We start from the raw sequence: 18,041 nt of genomic DNA, 5'->3' as shown, positions 1-18,041 counted from the left end.
CCGAACTTTTCCTGCTTTCTTAAATTTACTCTAACCTGTTTTTCTATAGGTAAGTATAATAATACGCCGAAAAATCAATTTTTCAGCTCACAAATTAGGTCATAATCAATCTATTATTTCCATTGACATAACTGCCGTGAATCGCAAGTCAGTCCCATCTGCATTTTCGTCAAAATTGAGTTGAATTCAGTTTTCAGCATCTCTTCCAATGCTCTTTCAGCTGCACTAATGAAATAATATGATTTGTTCGGAAAAAATAGGAAAAAAACAGCAAGTCAAATTGTCCCATAATGAAAAGTAACCGCATATCAGTCCCACTACAGACTTTCGCACCATGGAACACAAAAATGTAAATTGTTTAAAGATGATCTTTACATTTTTCTCGGGACGATATCATAGTGATAAGCAAGTTGTGAAAGTTTCATTTAGATTGGAACATGTTCCAATCCTCTGGGATTTTTTTGAATATTCGTATGGAAAACGAGTTTGAAAACTTCGCAGCCCCTTTTCTCAATGCCTACTTTTTACAGATGGGACTGACTTGCGATTCACGGCAGCATAATCATTTGGTACCATTATTCTTGCGATACGCGTGTTTTCACAACAAATTTGATTACTAACAAAACATCCGGAAGTTCATAACCTATGCTTTCAAACACCAATTTTCCAATTTTATCCCACAAATCGTAGCACTAACCGGATCTGTACATTTTCAAAGAACAACAAGTTTGTTATGTTTTTCAGTGCTCTCTGGTCGTCTACAAAATAACTGTTCGATAGCCGGAGAACACTTTTCTGGTTCGTTCTACTCTTGGACTCCTTCGGGATTATTGCGGATTGAAACACTAATGTTTGGTCGAAATAGAAATATAATTCACGCTCGGTCTCTATCGACAAAAGAAACAATACTGATCTACAAAGGCAACATGAAGAAAATCTTCTGCTTCATCTACATCAGTCGACTACAGTGGAATCTTTCTATTTAGGGCTCTTGAAATCATAGTGTGAAGCATGAGCATTCTCCCCCCTATGAAAAAATAGTTTTTTTTTATCGAAATCAAATTAATCTAACATGACGTTTAATCTTCTTCAGAATCAGATGATGACGAGATTGATACTGATCGAGAAACACAATGATTGTGATTCCTTTGTTGTCCTGTCGCAACGGTCCAATCAGTGGGAGTAATGAAGTGGCCTCGAGGGATTCGTCCTGAAACCACCCATCCAAGCTCAGAATTCACTAACGTTGGTAGACCATGTCCAAGTGGGATCCATCCGCCAGGATGAAATAGGTCAAAAAACACCTGTGCTCCTATGACCATATCAACACGTTTTGGTTTCCAAAATCCTGGATCAGCCAATTGAATATCAGCTGGTATATTCCAATTTTTAATGTTGATCGGCTCTGATGGAAGCTTCATTGTTATTTTTTGCATCACGAAGAAATCCATCGGAGCGTAGTAGTTGTTCACCCTCGACTTACCCAGTAAACACAAACTCGTATACGATAGCGCATAAGAGTACAAATGTGGAGGCGATATACGTACATGCGCCATAAGGCTGCGTGCAAGATGTACGTATATCGCCTCCACATTTGTACTCTTATATCCCATCATAAACGATGGTGTGTTTACTGGGTAATAACTGCGTTCACCTTATTTTTCACCAAGGTTGATCCTCCTGCGATTCCCCCCCCCCCCCCTCTTGGTAGACCGATTCATGTTTCAGACTCATTTTTTATAATAATTTTTCACTAATAAAACGAGCTTGTGAACATGACTCCAATAAAGCACGAGCTTGATGGCAATTGCCCTTGTTGTCAACAACGTTCACCATGGCAGTTATCAACAAAACAGGACCCTTTCGTTGTTCGCAGTTTGTCTTCGTGGTTGTTAGATTGGCCACTCATGGTGTATTAGACTGGCCCTTAAACAAAAATGTAGTAAAACTTAATGGGGCACCCCCTAGATATGAGCCTTAGGGTAAGAAAAACGCTCTCTCAAAATTTCAACTCATTTGGTTGCTCCACCAGCTGGCGCAATCGATATGAAGTTTGTATGGGATATTCGTCTCAAATATATTGAAAATTAATCCTATGTCAATGTTTCGTTCCGTATACTAATTGTTCGCGTTCAAATAAGCCCAGAATGACAAATACACTAGTTGATACCCTAATGAACATAATTGCAGAAGGTTGTATCTGGATTTAATCTCATTTTCATTACTTTTTCAGTTGTTGAAAGTTAGGCTTACATCAGCACTCCCGTTCAGTCACTCATATGCATGCGACATGTGCCTCAGCTCGCCCAGCGTCATAGGTGGCTATGATGCGCTTAGTGGTTACCTCCAAGCTATGTTGAAAAAATACAAGCAGTATTGCATGATATACTTCAGATGGTTAAAACACCAACTTTATTAATTTTGATCATGGTACAATCTTCTACAATATTCTTCGCTATTATATCAAGTAGTGTTTTTGACATTCTGGGTCCAATTGAACGCGATCATCAATTTTCCTAAACCAAACAGTAGATGATGTGCTGTTGCTCATACGTTTGAGCTAATAATCCCATATTAACTTCAATTCAAATGCGCCAGTTCATGGAACGACCAAATGAGCTGAATTTTTCAGGAAGGCTTCCTCTAACCCCAAGAAATAATCCTGGGGAGTGCCCCGTGGAATCAAACACCTTTATTTTTCTCCCATACTGAGCTGGGCCAGTCTAATGGTGTATCCTGACTTTGGGCATCTAAGTTGTTAGATTGAGACGGCATATCATTTGTATTGCTTTCCGAACACAGGAGTGTGTGATGTCGTAAACCGCACCTTCGACACGAAAATCTCGATGGACAATTTCTGCATGTGTGTCCCTTACCCAAACAATTACGACATAGACCATGCCTTCTAATCTCTTCCTCTTTCTCTGTAGCGGGAAGCCCTGCAAACATAGGACACCACCGAAGTAAGTGTTCACCACGACACAAAAAACATTTCGGTTCGGACACACGAAGCGCTGTCATGCTGACCAGTCTTGATGACCCATCATTTCGTCTGGACGAAATGTTCTGTTCTACAGTAGCAGACTCCAATATTTGCATACGGCGTCTCAAAAATTCGAGCAGTTCTATAATAGTATCCGTATCGCGTTTAGACGACTCTTCTTCCCAACTGCGACGTGTAGTAGTATCTAATTTCGGTGATAACAGATGTACGAGTAGCAGATGTTTATAATCTGCATCCTGCGAAATTTGATCTAACCCTTTCATCGCTCTTTCAAATCCATCAGTGAGATCACGAAGTTCCCTCGCGTTTTCTCGTTTCAGTTCTGGTAGCTCAAAAAGTGTTTGAACTTGCTTACGTTTTAACAATTTTTTGTTAGAATATCGTTCTGTGAGTAGATCCCAAGCCACGACATAGTTATCTTGTGTGAGCGGTAGTGAGCCTATCACAGACAAAGCTTCGCCATCAAGCTGAGAACGTAGATAATGGAATTTTTCGATGGTAGGCAGCTCAGCTGAGCTATGGATGAGAGCGACATATAATTCACGGAAGGTAAACCATTCTTGTATGTTGCCAGAAAACCTAGGCAAAGTAATTCTGGGCAATTGAACCTTTGGAGCCAATTGCTGTACCATAATGGACTCATTGAAACGGATGGAACGTTCTGCATTTTGTGGGTCTTGATCCATTTTGTTGACCAGAAATTCCTTAATCTTGTAGTATTTCTTCTCGTACAAGATTTTTTCCTTCAGGTAAGCAGTGACATTTTCAGGAATTTCATCGTTGATCTGCAAATCCATATAGACGGACATCAGCTGTTCGTGAAGCTTTTCTAGTTTTTCTAGGCGGATTTTGAGTGCCGCCACTGGTGTGTGTTCGTTGTACTCATCCATGAACTCGTAAAATATTTCGAACGATGCCAACTCATTCTCCTTCTCCACTAGAAGTCCTTTAATTTTTCTTGCGACAGACATTGCTGGATTAGCGGAATTGAATATCCGCAATAAACCGCATCCGGCTCGAAGGACCAATGTTCGATAGCCGGAGAACACTTTTCTGGTTCGTTCCACTCTTGGACTCCTTCGGGATTATTGCGGATTGAAACACTAACGTTTGGTCGAAATAGAACTATAATTCACGCTCGGTCTCTATCGACAAAAGAAACAATACTGATCTACAAAGGCAACATGAAGAAAATCTTCTGCTTCATCTACATCAGTCGACTACAGTGGAATCTTTCTATTTAGGGCTCTTGAAATCATAGTGTCGCTTCTCTTTTCGTCATCAAACGTCAACATCCCACCGCAAAATCGCTAGTGTTTGGAGGGGATTTTAACCTCCAAATTGCCAAATAACCTCCAAATCATCACCTCCAAATTAGTTCTAATACCCTCCGTTATATGAAATATGGTGGCGCGTCGATTATCGCAAGTTTATCGTTAGACAGTCATTGGAGGTGATGTTTACTCCCAAAATACGAAATCATCACCTCCAACTTAGTTCTTACACCCTCCGTACGCAGTTGAAAAGAATTGTCAGTTCAAATGGGAGTCGCTGTAGAAAATTTCTGCAAGGAATCGGCGAGAAATTTCTTTAGCGATTCCTGTTCAGCAGCAAATCAGGCTTTATGCATTATCATATACGAGTTTGTGTTTACTGGGTTAGCACTAGAAAAGACAGAAACTACAACTCATAGAGGTTACCGTATCGCATGAATTATGTCAAACACGACTGATCCTAATGTTTTACACAAGAATGATGAGATATGTGACTAAACACCAGGCTGTCGACATGGATGGAGACACCATCTTCTATGGTGACAGAGGGCTCGATTGGCTCGTCTGATAAATCGGGCCCGAGACATCCATCAATCGTTGCAGTTGATATAGAGCATCTCCAAGGTGTGCTAACCACAGATCAAATTAAAACAATGAATTGAGTAATGTCATCAATACATCAGACAAATACAAGTTTATCAAAAAGATTTTTAATTATACTATAAATATTGTTCTAAAGTGTCGTAAACGAGCACGGAATGACAATACTCAAAAATACTGTGTAGAAAGAGTATTACAAAGTACTTACTATAAACGGACGTAACAAAACAATTTAAGAGAAACAGCACTCAAAAAACACTCAGGACAGTTTCATCAACTGCATCATCAACGTAGGGCAAACCAAAAGGACGCCCCCGACGACGTAAGTGATTTTAGATCCTATGCTCCAGAAGGCAATCGAGGCTACAATCGGACCAAGGGCACGAGCCAAAGCACCAAGTGACCGAAACACTCCCAAAACGGTTCCCTTCTGATGGAAATCGCCATACTTGGACGTAAGCGTGGTCATGCATGTCACCACGAACGCGGTTGCTGGAAGTACAAATGGATGATTAACACGGGGCAACGATTATTGAATAACGAAAAACTTACAAATCGCAAATAGAATCATGCCCAGATAGAGCATTTGCGTTGTCTCCGCAATCCCTACGATAATAAATGCTGGTATGATTAAGTACAACCCACCGACGGCCGAAATTTGTGTTAAACGCTGTGGAAGCCTCCGAACGACCGAGCCTTGCAACAAGGCCATGATTATACCTGAAAGATTATCGATTAGAATTATTTATAGCTACAAATCTTCCAAACAAATTACCAGTGGTGAGGAACATTTTAGCCTGATCTATCGATGTGTAGTTGAACTTATGATACATAAGGAATGTGACGGTAAACTCCAGTCCGGAGTAGATGAATAAATAGATGAAATAAACTAAACCAAGACTTTGAAGTGATCCAATGTCTCGCTTGGAAAGATTCTTCACAGCTGAAAATTTGAACAATGCCGGAATACTGATATGGTCCAGAGTTTGCGAGAGTGTATTAATGATCTTTTTTGAGCGTTTCTCTTTCGGCAGGGACTCTTTAAGGCAGACTGCAATGAAGATAACATCCAGCACAGCCAGACCCATGGCAAACATGGCTGGCAACCAGAACCAGTGCGCATCGGTTTTGTCTGCAAACCGAGAGAATATCGCTCCAATCATAGGTCCCACGATAAATCCCAACGAAAAGGCAATTCCGACCAATGCCATTGCTTTTCCGCGGTTCTGCTGGTTGGAAACGTCTGTGATCACTGCCATACAGATCGAGATATTGCCTTTGCTCAAGCCACCCACAAAACGAGCCAGCACAAAGAGCAGAAAGTTATGAGAATAGGCCCATAAACCGTATGAAGCAGCTATACCAATCTGAAATCAAGAAACCATATAATATGTTGTCCCTTGAAGTAGTAAAATCAATCAGTTACTCACAGCGCAAACAATCATTACGGGCTTCCGTCCATAGATGTCCGACAGACCTCCGGCTATTGGACTAACGATAAACTGCAGCAAACTGAACATGGAACCCAGAGCGCCACCGAAGAGAACTGAATTGAACCGTTTCGGAGCACCGACCCACTCCTGGAAGCTACTAATGCTATCCGACAGGTACCCGTACAACCCGCCAACATCGTTCTGTTTGTAATATTCCAGCATGGACGGCAACAGCGGCAGGATCATGGTGAATGCCAGCAAATCCAACAGCAATGATCCAAAGATCAAATAGGCCGTCGGATGCGTCCGGGTGATTTCGTTGATTGTTTTGGACGATTCGGCCACCTTTTCGTGCTGGGTGGACTGTGCCAGATTGTTGTTGTTGATTGTCGAGCTGGAAAGCCCAGAACGCTTCTTGATCACGCTCATTGTGTTGTATGTCATTGTGATGATGGTGTGACGAAATCTGGAATATAAAGAATTAAGAAGTGAGGAATGATTTAAGAATCGAGTGTGCGGTAATTGTATGCTAAATTTTTTAAATTACATTAGCAAATTATGATAAAAAAGTACGCCTTTTCAATGACCCATATACTAATCGATTGTATGTTGCGATGAGTCTGGAAATAATTTTCACCAGATCCAGTAAATTTGTCTGCTTCGCTAGTTCGTCATTATTGGCATAACACAGAAAATAGTGAAATATATGTACACAAGGAACGAGATAGTCTTCAATTATTGAAAAACTGTAATTCATGCCCTCTCGGACACCATGATGGTTGACGGAAGTGTTGATACTATCTACGGCATCCCCTGCATGTCAAACAAAATAACATTTTTTTTTGTTAAACAGTCGAGCCAAATGAATAAAGTATTACTGACAGATATTTTTTTCAGAGGGAGCCGAAAAAATCCCCTATGGGACGGCACTGGGGCAAGTTGGTCGGGTTCCTTTAGCAGCATCCATTTATTACGTAACGCTAAAATTGGAAATTTTCCACCCCCTCCAATCCGTAACGCTTTTTGTATGAAAATTTTCAAAATTGTGTATGAGTCGTAACGCTCGAGCCTATCCCCTCCCCACCTCTGGACGTTACGTAATTTGTGGATGCCACCCTTCTTTCGCCACGTGCTTGCTATTTCCACGCCATCTTCGATTGAACTGGCAGCACCCATTTTTAGGGAGTCCAGATAGCAATTCTCTTTACTCAACGCATCCCGCAACGGCTTTGTGCCGCGAGCCGAGATGTGCAGGGATAAGGATGGGAGCATTTTGACGGACGAGCGTGAGGTGATCGAAAGGTAGAAGCAGCACTTCGACAAACACCTGAATGGCGCTGAGAGCACAGGCAATGAAGGACGGAACAACGGAGGAAATGCCTTCGTTAGGGCAATGGAGACCAACCAGCTCCCATTTTGAGGGAGTTAAGGATGCCATTCACCAGCTCAAGAACAATATAGGCGACAAGTTAGATTGTGAGAACTTTCGGGCGATCACTATTCTGCGGCCTGCAAAGTATTATCCCAGATCATCTTCCGTCGTCTGTCACCTGTAGTAAACGAGTTCGTGGGAAGTTTTCAAGCTGCCTTCGTCGACGGCCAATCGACAACGGACCAGATCATTACTGTACATATCCTCAAAAAATGTCGTGAATACCAGGTCCCAACGCATCGTCTTTTCATCGATTTCAAGGCGGCATATGGTAGTATCGACCACGTAGAGCTATGGAAAATCATGGACGAGAACATCTCTCCCAAGAAGCTCACGAGACTGACAATAGCGACGATGTGAAGTTTACAGGCACTCCAGTTCGTTTGGATCTACGGCAAGGTGATGGACTCCCGTGCCTGTTGTTCAATATTGCGCTAGAAGGTGTTATGCGGAGAGCCGGACTTAACAGCCGGGTACGATTTTTACGAGATCCAGTCAATTTGTTTGCTTCGCGGATGATATAGACATTGTCTCTAATTGTATCAATACGTGCAGCGGATGATTGGAGACTGGATGGGAAAAAAACTTAAACCTATAAATAAATAAACCAGGGACGAAAATACTCAATCTACCCTCGCCTACATTGATACTTGCTGGGTAGAATCTTCGTTGAATTTTATTTGTTTTTATCCTCGCCTTGACAACACAACAAAGATTGGCAAAGCGCTTGCCGCAAGATTGTCAGTTTCCTTTTACCCTGCTGATACTCAACCGCTTTATGATCATCGGAAGCAAAAAATGATATTCATTCTGGACAGCTTGACTTTTTTACATTCCGCTTCGGGAAGTTGTAATTTTTGCACAAAGCACAGTAAAGACGCGTCAACATCATCGATTCCGTGCATCGGATCGTTCATTACCCGTAAAGCAGCATACTTTTTAATTAGTATGAACCTCAATGATAATCAATTTTCTAAAACTGACACTCTTCTGCTTCTGATAATCAAAAACACCAGCGACGTACGGGCATCGTTGTTTGTTTTTTCATCTACTTTTGTGCCATCTTCATTGGTGCAATCATATTGGTGGTGGTGCGGTTACTTTGATGGTGGCATAAATGTCAGTGAATTGAGTATAGTGAGCATGATTTTTTTCGTCCCTGAAATAAACCATATAAAGTGAATGATACGAATTGCCAAATATGGGAATTAGGAGGGCCTATTATTTTACCAGGATCGTTTATTTTAACACAGATGGTTCTACAATGAACGATAGTGCCGGAGCTGGTATTATAGACCCGGGGATTTATGTTTCAATACCTATGGGAACATGGAAAAGTAAAAGTATGCGTATTTCAATACTTTATATCAACCAGAGTAAAAAGTGCTTTCACGACTTTACATTTGAGTGTGCATGAATAGATTCATTGAAATTTTGTCACGTTTAAGGAAATGCAAAAATTTGTTTTGATTAATTACGCGCCTCTTTCGTGTATTCCTAAACAATGGGATGCTGACTCCCAGTGACCATTCGTGACAGCAGAATCTCGGCTCACCTTGCCGTACAGAAATTTTGTATCAGTTTCTTCCTCCCAGCTGAAGACCATTTTCATGAAATTAAAAAAAACACCTTTGTAGCAAACCAGTTGATTTTTATTTTTATAGGAGAAGTGGGGGTAAGTTATTTGTTTAGGAATTTTACCTGTATCAAAATTTGATCATGAAACATACTTCCGCAAAGGCACTAGCATCGTGGTCCAAAATATAGTAAGACATTGAATCTGTGTGAAACTTATTCCTGCAGTTGATGTCCAAGTTTTATTGAAAATCTTATTATTCTCACCACGCTCATATGCCGAACTAGACTATAACACACTGTTAAGGATGGGAACGCTGAAGCCATTAGTTAATTGGATACTAAAATTTTTAATGAAATCTTGCTTTTATTCAATAACAATGAACATGTTACTGCAACTACTTTAGCAATTTTTCCCGCTCAAATAACGGCTACATCATGTTTAAACTTTAATTTAAAAATGGGGTCCATAAATGAACCTTGACGCTTGAGATCATGCTTGACGTTCGCTTAGTCGACAAAAACACCACAGGGGTTTTAGTTTTAACACTGGGGCTGTTCCTATCTGTCATTTCGGAAGGGACACGGAAAACAAAATACACCCAAAATTTGAGTTTAAGCCAATGGGTGTGACAAAATCTAAAAAAAAACATAAAAAATGTTTTTTTGACTCAAACCAACGGAAAACATTAGAAAATTGAGTAAACATGTATTATTGACCTTAACTTGAGCGTTTGATACTAAAATTGGGACATGGTTTAGGACCCTATTCATCTCTTGTATTGAAAAATACTACGCCATACCTAATCTAATTATGAAAAAATAACGGGGACTAAAGCACTAGCAAAGGCGTGTCTCCCAGACAGATTGTTAAAATTGAATAAGATAGTTAATAGCCTTCACAAAAAGGTATTTAAAATTTCGTAGATCGCAGATGATCACACAAACATGGCAGAAGTAGTTAATTGCAGCGGTGATTACAGCTGCTGTTAGAAATTGTTTTTGATGTCTTCATTTAAAAAATCGCCGCTCACTATGAACATATTTTCTTGTATGCAATGTCATTGCATACAATCCCATTGGCGATTTAATAAATATGTCCAAATTCGAAAAACTCTTTGCGATGCTTGAGATTTAAATTAATTGAGCTGAAATTTTGCAGGGAGTCTTTGAGTATCAAAAGGAAACTGTTAATTTAAGGGGAAGAGAATTCTGTGATGGTCTTGGAAAAATGGGACACCCTAATGAACACCCTAAGCAATTTTCATGTTTTCTTGCTTATGAAGCTGTCAAATTCTTTTCCAATTGCTCAGAATTGAAGAAGGATGTTTATGCAATGTAACAAGTTGAAATATTGTGATGGAAATAGAATTTTTACAACATTATTATAATTTTGAAAATGTCTTTCCACAGTGTCAATGTTCCAAACATGTGGGTAAAATGAACAGGTAACGGGGAAAATATATACACCAATTTGCAGCAAACTGGTTTCCTCTTCATTCATGAATAAAAAAAATATATCATAAACAAGGTGTCCACTTTAAAAATGAACAGTCCTTAGAAGGAAATATAGCAGGGCTACACGTGCAAGTGCTAAAAAAGTCATGTTACTCCAGTTTTTGCGAATGAGGTAAGACAAAAAGCAAGTTGATTAGACTTTTTTTTTCCTAATCAGAACGTTTTCTTGAGTTGGAAGTTTGCATCCTGACGTGCTAAAATGCAATCAAACTCGCATATCTCCATTTTTATTTGCAAAAACTGGATGAATAATACACTATCATGCGACATGGACAAAAGTTGTCACTAAAAAGTAGGACTTCATCATATAGAAATTGATAAATTCCAAATATCCCATAAAGCGATTCTCAATTCTATCAGCTCCACTTTCAATTTGTTTACGAGCCGACAGGAATACATCGATAGTAATGTTGATGTTACCATTTCTTTGCAAACAAAACTAGATATTGACAATGCGCTCGAAACGTTAACTTATTCCACTGTTGAACCAAGAGGCATTGTAATACAAAAATGTGAAGTCCATGATTACAGACAATGATCTTAAACTCTTGATCCGTCTTAAAAACGTGAACGTTTTCAAAAATTCCTGGGAAGATGATTTGGGAGAAGTTATAAAAAAAATCTAAAATATGAAAGACCCTGGCGATGCTAGGTAGATTTTTTACACCCTCATCAGAAAACTTTCAAAGACTAGTTTATTATTCTTGGTTGATATATTAATAACAAATGTTTTCAGTTGATTTTTTTTTCCTGATAACCAAAATTTGCAAAAATGGAAGACTTCTCAACCAATAATATTCCCACATAAACCAAAAGCTCTTTATTTGAAACTTTCAAGTAGACATGTTGTCACGATGAGAGGGGTTCTAATAAATTGTTCAGATGAAGTTAAGTATCTAGGGCTCATGCTAGATACAAATTTAGCTATCAAAAATCACATTGAATGCCATATATAACAAATATATAAAATATCTGTATACACTTATTAATAGAAAATCTTAACTTTGTTTTAACAACAAGCTGTTTATCTTCAAACAAATTTTCAGGCCAGCCATGTTGATATGGACTAGCCGTTGTAATACCAGAAAGAAAGCTCTGCAGAGGATTTAAAAATAAAATAAAAATGATCATGTACCAATGAGTTACAAGAATATCCAATGTTGAAACATTGCAATGTTGAAACATTGAAACAAATGTCGAATTATTATAAATTTAGACGCCACGATAAATGCGTTAAGTTAGGCTAAGTTAATTGAAAGCGTTTTTTTTTTTCTCTTTTAAACAAGTGAAATCAACCATCGACAATGCCAAAATAAATGCCCAGCAGAACATCATCGTGTTCAATACCTAGCGCTCAGATGTATTTTGAGTAGTTTCTCACGAAAATATAATTATAAGAGCATAAAAATGAAGAAAGTTCTCATTTGCCTTTATTTTATTGCAAGGCAACAGAAATAAAGTCATATCAGGCTCAACGCCAATTCAGAACGATGAGCAAAATTTTGGCTCATTCCAAATGCTCATAACTTTATGAAGAATGGATGAAATTCAATGCATCTGGAAGTAGTCGGCGGCAAATTTGGTCTTGTTTCAGGAACTTTATTGGCCCTGCATATTGGCCACCTGACACCAAAGATGTTCCGGATTCTCCAAGGTCATGTCCAAATGGTATTTTTCTGTCGCTTGTAATTTGTGCGGGGTGAAGTTGTATGAGTGTTTACAATTTTCCTAGAGACTAGAACTAATAGGAAGTTGAATGCCGGCAAACGCATTTAAGTTTGTTGAAAATCTTCAGAAATATAACCATTTACGTAGAACTGGTTCCGGAAAATATGATCATTCATGTTTCTAATTCCTATCATGTATTGTATATACTATCCGGAGCTATATCCTAGTGCCCAGACAACCAAAATGTACGTATAACGAAATCACATGGAAGCTTTGTATGTGCATAATTTCAGTTAAAAGATGTCGCAAATAGGCCATCTACGTACAAAAGTGGAGGCGTTATACGTGGATATATTATGTGATGAATAATAACATACAATGCGAGTGTATAAATATTCAACCGAACTAACCTGTGATCTTATGCGACTTAACCTATGATAACAAATGTTTATTTGACAGCTTCTACGGATTGATTCGACTTACTTTGTACGAGTGTACGGGACGAAACAAAATGTACAAATGAACTCAGAAAAAAAGTGTTTTATGCGAGGAAACTCATCAATCTGACGATTTTATCCACGGTGTTTTGCGGGTTTGATGTAATTAGTATGAATAAACGATTTATAACGTGAACTTTTATGCGATTTCTGGTTGTCTGGGTGACCTTTAATGCTCAAGAATACATCATTCAATCATCAGCAATCATCCAAAATGATAACCCAGTTTTTTCGTTCAATTTTAAAAAATTTTCATGAAAATATATCATTGCATTTCAGATTGCAAGTGCAATGCAATGATAGATTTTCATAAACATTGCTTCAAATTTGAGCGACAATGATGGTTATTTTCCTCTTATACTTCCAAGATGATGCTTCCGGCAGCATATTCAGAACCTTTAGACGAATTGACCATTCTATAGTAGGTTCCAGGTGCCCTGGGAGAAGTGCCCAATTAGGAACATGTTCTGAACCATATCAATATGGGCATCAAACTTCAAGATTTCTAAAAGTGATAATTCCGGAAGAATTTGCAGAACCACCGACTGCCATGACCACTCTCTAGTAGTATCCAAGTGCCCCAAGGGATGTGGCCAATTAAAAACATGTCCGGAATCACATCAAAATGGGTATCAAATATCAAGAGTTTAAAAGGTGATGCTTCAGAAAGTACTTCATAAACCTCCGGCTGTCATGACTACTGTATAGTAGGTTCGAGGTACCCTGATGAAAGTGGATAATTTTACACGGATTTTTTTGTACGGAATAAAACCAATATGGGTAACAAACTTCAATATATTTAAAATTCATGCTTCTGGAAGTAGTTTTAGAATCACCGTCTACCATGAACAGTAGGTTTTATATGCCTTGGAAGATGTGGAGCATTTTCAAAATCACAAATGTAGTAATCACTCTATAGATTCCAGGGGCTCCTAGATAAGTGGCCAATTCGGAACATGATCACATCCCCCGGGGAACTGGGAACCTGCTATACAGTGATCTGGCAGCCGATGTCCATGGGTATCCGTATGCTCAAAATCTTTACAATAAACCAAAATATCCTGAATAATGAGGAAAGACTAGGATGAGTAGGTTTCTATCTACAAACTGCTGTTCACAATTGAATTTTGATTAAATAAATACTAAAACAACGCATGATTTGGAATACATAGACATTTTTATAGCTTAAAAAACCTAACTCATTTGTTAATTCTTCTTCAGTACAATTCAATCTCCGGAAATAAAAGGAATTGCTTCTGTACTTAGGGGTTCCTGGGGTAATATGCACCACTTAAGGAAAATGTGCCGAAATGAACACTAAACAACATGTATGTAGTGTTTTAATACACGAATATAGTTGGTTTGGGTTCACCCTACATGGTGTTGAGCGAATTTTCATCATAATTAATTTAGATTGTTGGGAAATTTAACTTTTTTCAAACACTACTTTTGCGTGAATTAGGATTTATGTGGGGCACGATGCACCGCTTTTTGGGGCAGAACGCACCACAACATTGAGGCAAGACGCACCTAAACAAAGGGGCATGATGCACCACAACAATGAGGCAAGATGCACCATCGTGTTTTAAACGTAATTTTATTTATCGTAAAAACTTGAGTTTTTGATAGCTTTCGTGTATAAGATGATATAATTTGGCATAAATACGTTGGTAAAGACTTCAAATAACCTAACTTTCGTGATTGTAGTTTATTTTGGACTGGATCGTTCTGCCCCAACCGATGGAGTGCATGTTGCCCCATCCGGGCGCCTAACAGAAAATGTTATGAAAAATAGAAATCGTTGTGTTATTTCGCCAAATCATGTAATCAACAACTTACCCAGTCTCTAATCATCTGTTTTATGGTGAAAGGTTGTGAAAATCCTCAATTCATAACTCTCAAAACAACAAGTGAAATGATCTGGAAAGTTACATCAGAATCGTGCTTTTCGAATTTATTGCTCTATCTCCTTGTTAAGTTTTCCAAAATGTATCAAATTCTCAGGGTGTCAACAATTTGCAACGTTTCATCGATCCGCATAGTGTTTTTCTCTCAAAACTTGTTTATTTCAGAGAAACTGACAGGGTGCGTTTTGCCTCGGCAGTGCATATTACCCCAGGAGCCCCTATTCTATGGGTTCTTCGTGTATGATATGGTTCGGGTTCCATACTAGGTGGCAGTATCTCAGAATTGGTCTTACATAATATATTATAATATAATATGTAATATGCAATATTTTAATAGTATAAGGGTTATGCAAATTGTTGCTGAACAGTTTAATGGAGCCAAGCTTACTGTTTGCTTGTTTAATTATGAAATTCCAATGTTCTACAAAAGTGAGTTTTAAGTCTATTATCTATGATCCCTTACAACTTTACATATCTGCACTACATGATAGTCTAAAAATACTTCAATTGGAGCTGATACATGTTTTCAAGAGATATTGGCAATTCCGCGATGGTTCCGTATGTCAGATTTTGTGCCTGATTAAAAAACAGGCACCAAATATGAGTATTTTCAAGCTTTTGGGAATTTTCCATTATTTAGAAATATGTCGAAAATGCGTTTTAGGGGAACGGTAAGCTCTTCTGAACGATTCTTGAAGAACACGGGTGCAATACCATCCGGTCCTGATCATTTAAATGCGTCCAGGTTTTTTAGTGCTGTGAGTTTCTTGTTGTGATAGTTTTTCAATCTGAGAGTTTTCTTTGCCAATCAACTGTTTTCACATTATTATAACGAATGGTACGAAGATAAACTATGCCCTGTGAAAACAAGAAAATGTTCAACCCGAGTAGATCCTCGTCCGGACTTATATGCATTCTTACCACCTTCACCATGGTCTGGATGAAGAGATGTGCTTCTCTCGCAACAGCTATTTCAGCTCCATTGTTTATGCAACTTCAATTATTTGATTGAAAACGAATTAATCATCAATATTGCAAATGAAATACGGTAAATTAGCTTTCGTAAAGATTTAACGTATTCAACCCAAGACTAGCTGACCACATCGACATTGCCGCCAGAAGCGGTTCTGCTTTGTGTACAGTAAAGGGCGCGGTTTTGGGTCATGTTGCAATATTCAGTAAGACACTACTGTTCTTATGTTAAATATATAGGATATTCTACATTACAAAATGGAATGAACTGAATGTATAAATGATGCTAATTTTCAATCAAAATGTGCTCGCGATAAATTTGTATCGCAGATAATTTTTACTAAAGAATAATTATACTTTTTGCAGGCTGATCTATACAAAGACTGTTATGCCTTTATTTTTCAATATGGGACAGCACTAGTTTGAAATTTTTTCGCAATGTTTTCGAACAAACTGATCAATTTTATGTGTGCATATGAAAATATACATACAAATATGCGTAGCCCGCCAAAACAAAATTTTTGGAGGAAATCCATATGGGACAGTTATGCTTTTATGGGCAGCATTCTACTTTAGTAAAAATAATCTGTAAAAATTTCATCAGCTTTTTGAGCAACCAAGTGGTGTATATTGAACCAGCATCCCCTGTATGAAAACAAAAGGTTCATTCTTTATGTTATTATCAGGGGATTCGATAAGAACGAACACTGGCGATGCACGCAACAGCAGTAAATATCAATCCATCAATCAAAACGTGAATCTTTTTTGGGTTTACAATCAGGTGCAATAGGTGTCATTCTAATGGCTTATCTCCAAACCGGAATTCATGACTAACAAACTGAGAAAAAACCGAACCAAGATGCTCCCGGAATCTAAAGAATAATATATGTAAACTAATCGCAATGCAGTCACGTTCCCGCCTAGTCCCGAGCAAACGGAAAGAGTTCAACGCAAGCAATTTAAGATCTCAGTAACTGAGAACGAAAATGGCTTAATTAACAGCATGTTCTATGTCGAATCAAACTAACCAGTCCAGATTACTCGAATGAAGAAAATCTTGCTCCTCTACAGAACTTGGTCACATAATTCGCGTTCAGCAAAGTCCACTCGGGACATCAACTCGACCGGGAGATAAATTGATCTACTCACGAGCAGACGTGGATCGTATTATGCAATTTACACCAGCATCGTAAAGTCAACTACCAATCCGTGCCCACACGATACACATTGCGCCTTCGCAGCCTATCGAATTGATAGCTTTACGCCAAAACACAGAAGAAGCCCTAAAAAAAACTTTGCAACCATAACCAGTAATAGACTATCGTTATCTAAATACTACGCTCGAGTTGTACTTACGAAATTTGGCTGAGATTACTAAATGTGCGAATTATTGCTGTTGTAAGCTACATTTGCCACACTTTTAAGGCTGACAGTAGTGGTCCAGATCTCGGAAAGTGGTTTCGGTGGACAACAAATTACTTTCACTTTTTTGTTGTTTCTTTCATTTTACACACCCAAAGTGTAATGGGTATGAGCGCGAGTACCGATGCTTGAAAGATGCCAGCACTCGCTTCAGCTTCTCACGGTAGACTGTCAGCCGCTGTCTGACCTATACTGGCAATACAGCTGCTAGCTAGAAGTAATAAGTGCTTTGCCGTCTCGCATTGACTCAAAGAGCACAAGCTGTGGCATACAACAAAACCAACAAAAACGATTCCGAAATGAACGCGAGGGATCGAGTGAATTTCGACCAAGATGGTGATAGAATGGTTGGTATAGTTGGGTAAAGGATTGAAATAGCATTTACAATTAATGTACGCATTACTATGGTCCACATGACCACTTTAAATCAGAGTGTTAATGATTAATCTTATATTTAATCACGATTTGTGATTGAAATTGTCAGAAACAACCCAATAAAGAGCAGAAGGTATCTCTAATAAAGAATAATGATTAAAAATATGATTATTGTGGTTGATTTGCTATAAGTTCTTAAGATCAAAATGATTTCAATACGATATTTATCGTTAGGGTGAGACATCTTAGAATCAAACTTTAATATTATACCTACAGACTGCTATGCAATTTTTATTTTAATCTAATGCACTAGAAGAAAGCTTAAACTAGGGCTCACTATTTTTTTTAGATAAGTGCCTTTGGA

General features: G+C 38.5%; 1 protein-coding gene across 3 annotated transcripts; it reads right to left on the bottom strand.

The window, feature by feature from the left end:
- Nucleotides 1-4,972: 4,972 nt before the first annotated feature.
- LOC110677913 (major facilitator superfamily domain-containing protein 10) lies at nt 4,973-17,499 on the bottom strand. 3 transcript variants are annotated; one of them, XM_021849898.1, is made up of 6 exons: nt 17,237-17,499; nt 17,030-17,173; nt 6,309-6,777; nt 5,654-6,245; nt 5,431-5,598; nt 4,976-5,370 (listed from the first exon to the last, which is right to left on the bottom strand). In XM_021849898.1, exons 3-6 carry the CDS (start codon nt 6,753-6,755, stop codon nt 5,138-5,140), a joined length of 1,440 nt encoding a protein of 479 aa, XP_021705590.1. In that variant the 5' UTR covers nt 6,756-6,777; nt 17,030-17,173; nt 17,237-17,499; the 3' UTR covers nt 4,976-5,137. The 3 variants fall into 3 exon arrangements, with proteins under 3 accessions (XP_021705581.1, XP_021705590.1, XP_021705596.1); XM_021849904.1 differs by having other exon boundaries at nt 17,030-17,163; XM_021849889.1 differs by lacking the exon at nt 17,030-17,173 and having other exon boundaries at nt 4,973-5,370.
- Between the last annotated feature and the right edge of the window lie 542 nt (nt 17,500-18,041).

The sequence above is a fragment of the Aedes aegypti genome, chromosome 1 (assembly GCF_002204515.2).
Source record: "Aedes aegypti strain LVP_AGWG chromosome 1, AaegL5.0 Primary Assembly, whole genome shotgun sequence".
Lineage (NCBI taxonomy): Eukaryota > Metazoa > Arthropoda > Insecta > Diptera > Culicidae > Aedes > Aedes aegypti.
This window is presented reverse-complemented; position numbering and strand designations above follow the sequence as displayed.

What these genes read in the sequence shown, in the direction of transcription:
- LOC110677913 (XM_021849889.1), bottom strand. Translation starts at nt 6,755, where the DNA reads ATGACATACAACACAATGAGCGTGATCAAGAAGCGTTCTGGGCTTTCC. An exon ending in CCGTAATGATTGTTTGCGCT is followed by an intron (nt 6,246 to 6,308) that starts GTGAGTAACTGA and finishes TCTTGATTTCAG; the next exon opens with ATTGGTATAGCTGCTTCATA. An exon ending in CATGATTCTATTTGCGATTT is followed by an intron (nt 5,371 to 5,430) that starts GTAAGTTTTTCG and finishes TTGTACTTCCAG; the next exon opens with CAACCGCGTTCGTGGTGACA.